This window comes from Ovis aries, chromosome 18, assembly GCF_016772045.2.
Source record: "Ovis aries strain OAR_USU_Benz2616 breed Rambouillet chromosome 18, ARS-UI_Ramb_v3.0, whole genome shotgun sequence".
NCBI classification, from domain to species: Eukaryota; Metazoa; Chordata; class Mammalia; order Artiodactyla; family Bovidae; genus Ovis; species Ovis aries.
In genome coordinates this window covers 56733752-56744626 of record NC_056071.1, presented here as the reverse complement: position 1 = coordinate 56744626, position 10875 = coordinate 56733752, and the positions used below count along the sequence as shown (strand labels likewise).

At 35.7% G+C, this 10875-nt stretch overlaps 1 protein-coding gene across 4 annotated transcripts in view; it reads right to left on the bottom strand.

Moving 5' to 3' along the window:
• PPP4R4 (protein phosphatase 4 regulatory subunit 4) overlaps positions 1-10875 on the bottom strand; it is a 103727-nt gene that overhangs the window by 3959 nt on the left and 88893 nt on the right. For all 4 annotated transcript variants that reach the window (XM_042235416.1, XM_042235417.1, XM_027957357.2 and 1 more), the window contains 5 exons: positions 8106-8175; positions 7453-7536; positions 7053-7149; positions 5899-5969; positions 113-260 (listed from right to left, as the gene is read on the bottom strand). In XM_042235416.1, coding sequence (XP_042091350.1) covers positions 113-260; positions 5899-5969; positions 7053-7149; positions 7453-7536; positions 8106-8175 — 470 coding nt within the window. The remainder of the gene's footprint in view (positions 1-112; positions 261-5898; positions 5970-7052; positions 7150-7452; positions 7537-8105; positions 8176-10875) is intronic.

The window sequence follows — 10875 nt, the reverse complement described above, 5'->3', positions numbered from 1 at the left end:
TAGCATTTCTCCATTACAGACACTTCCTATTCTTTGGAAACTATTTAAGTGGGAAGGAAAGTACACAAAGAACAGAATAAAACACTTGGCAGTCTACAACTGGATTACTTACAAGGTAGCCTTCCGTGGTTGTGTATCTTTACTTCCACTGCTCTTGGGATCAACTGAGTTACCTGTCCCTCGGGAGGTGCTGGGCAGGGAGGTATTAGACGAAAAGGAACTGGGAGCACTACTGGTGTTACGCGTCCGGAATGAGTCATCTGAAAGGAACACACGTACAGTCAGCCAGATGGAGTCCACTAGAGAGATGTGAACCTTCAAGAAGGTTCATGAGAGCTGACTTTTCCCCTTCTTTTAAAGCCAACTTTACTAAGGTATACATTATATACACTAGACTGCACAAATTTAAGGTCCTGAAATTTGTATATACTACGAAGCCATCACCACAATCAAGAGTGAACACACCCATCACATTTGCTCCTGCCTCATCATCCCTCTGCTCCCTCTCTGATGCCAGGCAACCACGAACCTGCCCGCTGCTGCTCACTACAGATTAGTCTGCATTTCATGATATTTCATATAAATGGACTCAGTATACACTCTTTTTTTTGTCTGACTTCTTTCATTCAGCATAATTATGTTGCAATTCATCCTCATTTTATATGTCAATACTTTATCCTTTTTATTGCTGACCGGTATTCCTATTGGAAAATGGCATTACACTTCAGTATTTTTGCCTGGAGAATCCCATGGACAGAGGAGCCTGGTGGTTTAGTCGTTGGGTTGCAGAGTAGGACATGACTAAGCGACTGAGAACATTCCCATTGCACGGACCTGCAGAAATTTGTCTATCCATTCTCCTATTGACAGACATCATGATTTCCGCCCCCATTATAATCTATTACAAATAAAGCTGCTGTGAATGATAGCGTGCAAGTTTGTGTGTGGACATGTGCTTTCTCTTTCGTTAAGTCTTGAATGGAACTGCTGAATCATGTAGTCAGTGTGTATTTATATTTAAGAAACTGCCAAATTGCTGTGTGAAGTGGTTATACCACTTTGCATTTCCAGCACCAATATGAGAATCCTGGAGGGTTACTCCATATTCTCACACACTTGATATTGTGAGCGTTTTTAAACACTAGTGGATGTGATGTGCTATCTCCTTGTGTGTGATTTTTTTCTCATTGCATCAACTTTCATTGCTCTACTGTTACTGATCTTACTGCTGCTGCTAAGTCACTTCAGTCGTGTCCGACTCTGTGTGACCCCAGAGACGGCAGCCCACCAGACTCCCCCTGTCCCTGGGATTCTCCAGGCAAGAACACTGGAGTGGGTTGCCATTTTCTTCTCCAATGTAGGAAAGTGAAAAGTGAAAGTGAAGTCGCTCAATTGTGTCCGACCCTCAGCGACCCCATGGACTGCAGCCTTCCAGGCTACTCCGTCCATGGGATTTTCCAGGCAAGAGTACTGGAGTGGGTTGCCATTTGATCTTAAGCATCTTTTTACTTACTTACTTGTATATCTTCTCTTATGAAATGCCTGTTCAAATCTTTTTCCCATTTTATTATTTTTTCTTTTATTAAATTTTTATTTTTACTTTATTTTACTTTACAATACTGTATTGGTTTTGTCATACATTGACATGAATCCACCACAGGTGTACATGTGTTATTTGTTTTAAAGATTGTTGTATATCCTAAAAACTAAAAATAGAGCTACCATATGATCCTGCAATCCACTCCTGGGCATATACCTGGAGAAAACCATAATATGAAAAGATAAATGCACCCCACCATTCATTGCAACACTATTTGTAATAGACAAGGCATTAGAAGCAAACTAAGTGTCCTTCAACAAATGAATGGATTAAGATGATTTGGTGGAATATGGAATATTACTCAACCATAAAAATAAAGTAATGCCATTAGCAGCATTTGAATGGACCTATGATAGTAGATTGTCATACTATGAAAAGCCAGGGAACAATATCATATATCACTTATATGTGGAATCTAAAAAAAGAAAAAAGATGTAAATGAACTTATTTCCAAAACAGAAAGAGACTCACAGACACAGAAAACATAAAGAGGGTGGCAGGAGGGATAAATTAGGAGGTTGGGAATAGCATACACACACTGCTATATATAAAACAGATAGCCAACAAGGATCTATTGAATGGCACAAGGCATGTATACTCAGTCTTGTCTGACTCTCTGTGACCCCAAGGACTGTAGCCAGCCGGGCTCCTCTGTCCATGGAATTTTCCAGGCAAGAATACTGGAGTGGGTTGCCATTTCCTTCTCCAGGGATTGACCCAGGGATTGAACCTCCGTCTCTTGAGCTTCCTGCATTGGCAGGCAGATTCTTTACCAGCTGAGCCACCAGAGAAGCCAGCACAAGGAACTATACTCAATATTTTGTAATAATCTATAAGGGAAGAGAATCTGAAGAATATATATATAACTGAATCACTGTGCTTATACACCTGAAACTAATAATATTGTAAATCAACTATACTTCAATTTGAAAAAAAAAAACAAACTTGTATATTCTAGATACAAGTCCTTTGTCAGGTATATGTAACATGAATATTTTCTCCCAATCTGTGTCCTGCCTTTTTTTTTTTTAACACTCTATGTCAAAGTGTCAAAGTTTTAAATTTTAATGAAGTACAGTAAGTTAGTTTTTTATGGTTTGGAGAAATTTTTGTCAATTCTAAAATCACAAAGACTTACTTCTATATTTTCTTCAGAAATGTCACATTTTTAACTTTTATATTTAGGTTTACAATACATTCTGAGTTAATTTTGTGTATAGTGTGAGATAAGAATTGAGGTTCAGTTTTTGGGGTTTATTATGAATATTCAATTGTTTTAGCATCAAAAAATTTTAGTAAAAAAAATCTTAAAACTCAGCTAACTATGTTTGTCAGTGTAGGTCACACAGTCTTGAGTACTGAAGCTTTAGGAGTAAATGATATCAGGTAATTTTTTTTTTTTTTCAAAATACTCAGTTTTGTGTATTTAAATACACAGTAACTTTCAAAAATATTTTTATCAGGATTGCATTGAATCTCTGGCTCAATTTAAAAACAATTGACATCACAACAATATTAAGTTTTCCAATCCATGAACAAGGTATGACTTCCATTTACTTATGTCTAATTTCTTCCAGCAATGTTAGTATCTAGCAAACATTTTGCTAAATTTGATCCCTGAGCATTTAATATTTTTAAGGTTATTTAAAATGTTATCTTCAAACAGACATAATTTTTTAAAGAATTAGGTTTATAGAAAAATTGAGACGAGTATGAAGAATTCCCACCTACCCCCACAGTACAGTCAGTTCAGTCACTCAGTCGTGTCCAACTCTTTGCGACCCCATGGACTGCAGCATGCCAGGCTTCCCTGTCCATCACCAACTCCTGAAGCTTACTCAGACTCATGTCCATCAAGTCAGCAATGTCATCCAACCATCTCGTCCTCTGTTGTCCCCTTCTCCTCTCGCCTTCAAATCTTTCCCAAAATCAGGATCCTTTTTATTAATACCTTACATTTATATACTATACTTGGTGCAATCAATGAGCCAATGGTAACATGGTATTATTAACAAAAATCCACAGTGTGTTCAGATTTCCTCAGTATCACCCAATGTCTGTTTCTATCTAAGGATACCACTCAGGACACCACAATACACTTACTTGTCAGGCCTCCTTTGCTGGGACAGCTTTTCAGCCTTCCCTTACTTCTGGTGACCTTAACAGCTGTGAGGGGTACTGCTCAAATGTTTTGTAGGATGCACCTCTGCTGGAATCTGTGTGATGCTTTTCTCACAATTAGACTAAGGTTATAGGGTTGAGGTAGGATGACAGAGTTAAAGTAGTATTTTCATCACATCATATCAAGGGTGCACACTGACAAATCTTTTTTTCTGTTTTTTTTATTTTATATTTCATGACAGATCACTAGATATGGGATTTTTATAGGAAATATTTTTAAAAACTAGGATTCTTGATAAACTTGACCAAATTGTTCCCAAAAACATCCACCGATTTTCATACCCACCTGCAATGGAGGATACATTGCAATTTGTTTCCATGAATCCTTACTAGAATTCCCTTTACATTTCATCCAAACTGTGGTGTCTACAGAGCTTTGCAACGCTATAATTGATGACTGATAGGTACATGTTAAGTAAAAAGTATTCATTTGAGTTTCCATACTGTGTCTTTGACCTTTCCATTTTTTATTTAACACTATTCCCCCGCAACACACACACCCCCTCTCCACACTCCAGCCTGACAGGCTGCTGTTGTTCTCTAAAGACACAATAGTCAGCTTTTACTTCCAACAGGTTCTCTGAATGGGATGGTATTCCATACCCATCTCTGCCAGTCAAAATATTACAGCACCTTAAGGTTCATCTCAAATGACAATCATCCTGAAGCCCATCTTCATTCCCAAAGTAAATACAGTCTCTATGTGAACACCTAATATATTTGTTTAGAGATACTTTGCTCCCATTTTCTCATTAGAGAGCAGATATGTAATTGTATCGATGTTTTCCTCAGTCTGAAATTCATTAAGTAATAAATAATAAGCACACTTTTCTAACCAAGAAACCTAGGAAATACTTCATTCAATTTATTTCCTCTCCCCAAAATAATACTGAAACTTTAAGACAATATTTTTCAAATTTTTTAATAAATGATTTACCCTTACGAGAGATATGCTTTTTAGGCCATGGATGTTAAACTTTAGAATCTGCAGATCATACACAGGCCTACCTCAATTTATTGCTCTTCACTTTATTGCAGATAAAACAGATAACACATTTTTTTGTGTTTTTGGTTTTTTTTTTTTTACAAATTGAAAGGTTTGTAACAACACTGCATCCAGAAAGTCTACCAGAACCATTTTTCCAATAGTATTTGCTCACTTCTTGTCTTTGTGTCATATTTTGATAATTCTTGCAATATTTCCAACTGTTTCCTTGTTATTATATTTACAGTGGTATCTGTGATCAGTAATGTTTGATGTTACTATTGAAATTGTCTTAGAGCACCATGAACCACATCCATATAAGATGGCATACCTAATTGATGAATGTTGTACATGTTCTGATTGCTTTACTTTCTGGCCATTCCCTGATCACTATCCCTCTACAGGCCTCCTTGTTCCCTGAGATACAACAATATTGTGTCGAATAAAAGCCACACCTACTTCTTACGTATTGTCTGTGGCTGCTTTTACTCTGCTATACTACAGTTGAGTAATTGTGACAGAAACCAGTTTGGCCAAGAGAATCCAAAATATTTACCATGTGGTCCTTTACAGAGAAGTCTGCTTATCCCTGGTATAAACTTTCAAGTATGTAATACTATAACTGTTTGGCTGCATGTGATCCACAGTGAAGCCTTAGTGTTTTAACTTCCTTAAAAATTAAAACTTTTAGTCTATGCCTGAGCAGGTCTTCAGACTGCAGTAAAAGCATTTCCTTAAACTTCTGCTTAACAGTTTTTCTTTTGATATGTAGCCAAAACAGGTAATAGAGATAAAATTTTCCTAGGAATAATACATCTTTAGTTCTATTCTCTTTTGCCCATCTTGAGATCACCCTATTGGCTAGGGGTCACTGCTAGATCAGCCTATTGGCTGCAGTATCCTATCATTTTGTACTTCTCCTTTTTTAAAAGTACTGAACTCTGACTCTTGACACAGTGAAAACAAAATAGTATTGTCAAGCATTTTAACTGCTAGGGGAAAGTTTCTTTGCTATTTGATAAAGACATACATTTGGGGACACTGTACCTAGAAATAAAGAAATGAGTCATTTAAAGAAAACTGTATTTTATTAAATTTAATAATTATTTGAAGAGCTCAGATTTCTACTTACCAGTTAGTGAAATCATAGAAGTCTTTGATAAACCTGAGACAGAAGGTGTATATGCTGCTGTAGAACTTTTACTAGAAAAGAACATGATTTAGTTAAAATACAAGAAAATGTATCTTCCAGTCTCAGCCATTGATTAGAAAATACCAGTTGGTCTTTCCTAACTTTTCCTTAATGCTTTCCTCTACTTGTTATGAAACATGCTTACTACTTTTATTTCTCATTTATTTTTTACATTCCACACCTCACAATTACTTTAAGTTAAAAGCATTTCCTTAAACTTCTGCTACATCAGAATAACAGTTTTTCTTTTGATACACAGCCAAAACAGGTAATAGAAATAAAATTTTCCTAGGAATAATACATCTTTAGTTCTATTCTCTTTTGCCCATCTTGAGATCACCCTATTGGCTAGGAGCTGTAAATAATTCTACAAATAATGTCCAAAAGCATAGCCGAAACACATCCAGAGTAAGCTTTTTTTCAATTTTTTATAAAAAGGTTTAAAAAAATAAAAGAAAAACATTTTCCCATATCATAGTCTTTTTCTTGATAGTTTTAAAGACATTTACGGTTCCTTAAAATTACTTTGCTTGCTGACTGATTTGCAGCCGTTACATATTTACTATATGCATACAATATATATAAGAGTCATGGTCATTTAATTTATACTGATTCTCCCCTAATCTTAACTGTTTATAATTTTGTCTGCTGGACCAAAAGGGAGACTAGATGTACAACCACAGTCAGGAGAACTCTGTTGTGACCATTTTACCACAGAAAGAGGCCAGTGGTTTCTTCATGGATAGAAACAACACAAACAGCAAATGGACATCACATCTATTCAGTGAATGGGGCATGTCCACACCCATTTAGAAGTTGTGTGGCACGTGCGATAGAGCACCACTACAGATTCCATGATGTCATTACACAGGATCGGAGAAGGAGTCTTCCTAGAATTCCAGGATAACTGTTCTCATGCAAATTGGTAAAACTACTATTTTTCTTAATATGAATTCTTTATAGACGGTAATTTATTGTTCACCTATGAAAAACCTCAAAATTAATTCCTATTTTATATAATAATGTAAACACCTCACATAAAGATGTGTTAAAATAAAAATTAAGTCAGAATGTGAAGAGCTGACAGATCATACCTAGTAGTACATTTGTCTAAGTTGCCATATTTTGCATGAAAAGCTTGATTATTAAAAGACTGGCTTCGAATCAATTTAGATTTCTTGATTTCTTTACCTAGAGTAACAAGCAGAAGGCAAATGCAATTGTTTAGTTCATCAGTTCATCCTCAGCTGCCCCAACCCCACTGCCTCTCCAGCTCCCACCACTGTGAGTAACATACTGAGCGGGTGGCTTCCCTGCCTTGGTTTGGAGTACTCCTGACTGGAGTACTTCTTACTTCATTGCCCATTAAGAAGCACCAAATGAAGTAAAAGAAAAAAAGAGCTTTTCAAACAATATCTCATATCTCATAGAGTGACTTCCTTGTAACTATCATTTATAAAAGGAAAAAAGCAGACACAAAATCCAGTTTCTTACTTGTGGATGGGGTGGCAGAAGAGGATCCAGGAACAGAAATGGGGATGCTCTTGGGCAGACTTGTTGGTGTCTTGGAGTCTCTACCTAAAACAAACTCTGTTTTAAGTGTTATAATTTCCTCTAATTAATCTCCATATACACAAGACAACACAGAGACTATGAACCACTTTCTCTCACTAAGCAGCACTTTTTTCCAAATCTTATTCTTTATATATTTAAATATTTCATTCTTAGTTACTCAGTGATCAAGTTCACAATCTTATTGCTGTTATCAAACTTCAAACTTTCCTTTGAAAGATCTGAACCTCTGCACTGATCCTTACCATTTATTTATTTGTGAGGATCTGTATGAGTTAGCATCCATTTATGAGAACAACTTTTGATAAACCAAAGAAAGTGATTTTCCATATAAAATTAAAAACAGCATAGGGAGGTTCAAGAGGGAGGGGATATATGTATACCTATGGCTGATTCATGTTGATATTTTGGCAGAAACCAACAAAATTCTGTAAAGCAATTATCCTTCAATTAAAAAATAAATAAACAAGTCCATATTAAAAAACAAAACCAAAAACTCAGCATGGCCTTTCAGAATGCTGGGATATAACATCAATTGTGTACCTTGGTGGTGAGGATGTGGGAAAACTACTCACGTTTCTTTTCAAAGGTTTTCTCACTCATGGGCCTTCCGTCATTTTGTTGCTTCTCTTTTTCTAATTGCTCCTATTAATAAAACAGTACCTTAGCATTAAAGATAAGCATAAGTAGGTTTACCTTTTTAAGGTTTCTAAAATAACATTTATTAAAAGTTAACATAATAGGCAACAAAAAAAACGCAAGAAGCAAAAAGCAGTCATTCACAATCACAAGCAATTTACCATCTGACATGTCCTCCCAGGTCTCATTTGTGTATTTTCATAACTAAGCATCCATTTTTATGTAATTAAGATCATACAGTTATGTATCATGTTGTTTCACACATCATGATTATTTACCATTTCAAAGTCCCAAAGCTATGAATATTTTAATAACCAAGAATACACTACACCAACTCAATCTGGAGGGAAAAAATGTAATCTTGCCTTTCTTGATGACAAAAATTTAAGAGAAGACAAAAATGGCAACAGAACTCTAGATAAAGATACTGGCAGAGCTATGATTAAAATACCACATTCCCTTAATGTCCAATTAAAAGTGAGACATAAAGCAACAGAGTATGCGAAGTATAATGCTTCTAGGAGGATTCATTATCTGATCTAAACTATTAAAGTATAGCAAGGAGGTATGCTTCCATTGAATTAATTATTTAACAAGCATAAGTAGATTTAGAAAACTATTCTAATCAGAAATTACTCTAAGCTTTAGAGATATAAAAATACAGTTCACAAAAATACCTAACAGAAGTAATTTTTTTTCAAAATTGGTATCTAAAGAACTCACAGTTCTTTCAGACTTTTTTTTTTAACATCTACAGAATTGTGCCCTTGGAGGGTTGTCAAGATAAAACAATGAATTTGGTATCACTGTTGCAATGATCCTTTCAGATGGTAAAGAATCTGCCTGCAATGCAGGAGACCCAGGTTTCACCCCTGGGTCGGGAAGACCCCCTGGAGAAGGGAATAGCAGTACTCAAAACCAGAATACTGGAAACCACTCCAGTACTCTTGCCTAGAGAATTCCATGGACAGAGGAGCCTGGGGTTTATAGTCCATGGGGTCATAAACAGTTGGACATGACTGAGTGACTAACACTTTCACTTCACTTTCATTTACTAATTCTCATCAGCAAAATATTGGCACTATTGGCCCTTTCCATTTCTAACTGACGAGTGAAAAAATAATATCCTTCTTTTAAAAGCCTGAGAGAAAAAAGAATTTGCAGATATTATTTAAATTTTGATTGAAGTATAATACACATAGAGAAAGTACACAAACTGTAAGTATACAGCTCAGTAAATTTTCCCAAAATGAACACACCCATATAATCAGCTCCCAGACCAAGAAACAAAATGTTACCAAGCTCAAAGTCTTCTTTATCCAAACAGAATAACCAAGATAACTCCTATCAAGTTCTGAACAAACATGACATAACAGGCATGTACAGAACACTACAATCAACAATGGAGAATACACATTCTTTTCAAGAAAAAGTGTAAAATGAAGAAAAAGAGAAAACAGACAAGACAAAAAATTCCACACAGACTTGGACTGCATAAAAAACCGCTAAATAAAAAATCTAAGACTGAAAATAAAACATGCAAAGCTGAAAAATATTGCTAAGTGAGCTTAAGAAGTAGTGTCATTTGTTTTATCTTTTCCTCTACTATTTGATCATGTTAATCACAATTATCTTGAAGTCCTTGTTGGGTAACTCTAACAGTAAGATCATCTGTGAATCTTTTTCTATTCTCTGATTTTTGTCTTGGGTTTAGGTTATGAAGTCTTAAAATTTTTAGAGCCTGTTTATTCTTTAGAACGTCTACCACTGGCAATCCTGAGCTCTAACCTTTGTTTTAGACTGCTGAATAACACAATTTGCTTTTCAGAGGATTTCCACTTAAGTTTTTAATCTCACAGCACAATTTTTTTGCAGAGAAATAGACAATATAAAATAAATGAGAATATTATAACTGAAAAACACAGTACTGGAAATTTTAAAACCACTGGATGGGCTCAATAGCCAAAAGGAGAAGGCAGGAAAAGAATTGGTGACATTGAAGATGGATCAAAAGAGATTATTCACTCTGAGAAGCAGAGTTTAAGGGGAGAAAAGAGAAAGAACAAAGCCTCATGGACCTGTGGGATGATATAAAAAGATCTAACACGTGTATAATTATTGACCCAGAAGTATAAGAGTGAGCAACAGGGGACAGAAGATATATTTAAACAAACAACAGGTCAAACCTTCCCAAATTTGGGAAATAATACGTGTTTACAGATTCAGGAAGCTCAACAAATCCAAAACAGGATAAATATGAAGCAAATCATGCCTAAAAATACCAAAATCAAACTGCTAAAAACAAAAAACTATCTTGGAAGTAGTCAGAGACAAACAACATTATACACAGAAGAACAACAATTCAAATGAGTGGATATTTTATCAGATTTCTCGCCCTGCTTATTTAACTTATACTCAGAGTACATCATGAGAAATGCTGGGCTGGAGGAAGCACACGCTGGAATCCAGATTGCCAGGAGAAATATCAATAACCTCAGATATGCAGATGACACCACCCTTATGGCAGAAAGTGAAGAGGAGCTAAAAAGCCTCTTGAGGAAAGTGAAAGAGGAGAGTGAAAAGGTTGGCTTAAAGCTCAACATTCAGAAAACTAAGATCATGGCACCTGGTCCCATCACTTCATAGGAAATAGATGGGGAAACAATGGAAACAGTGTCAGACTTTATTTTCTGGGCTCTAAAATCA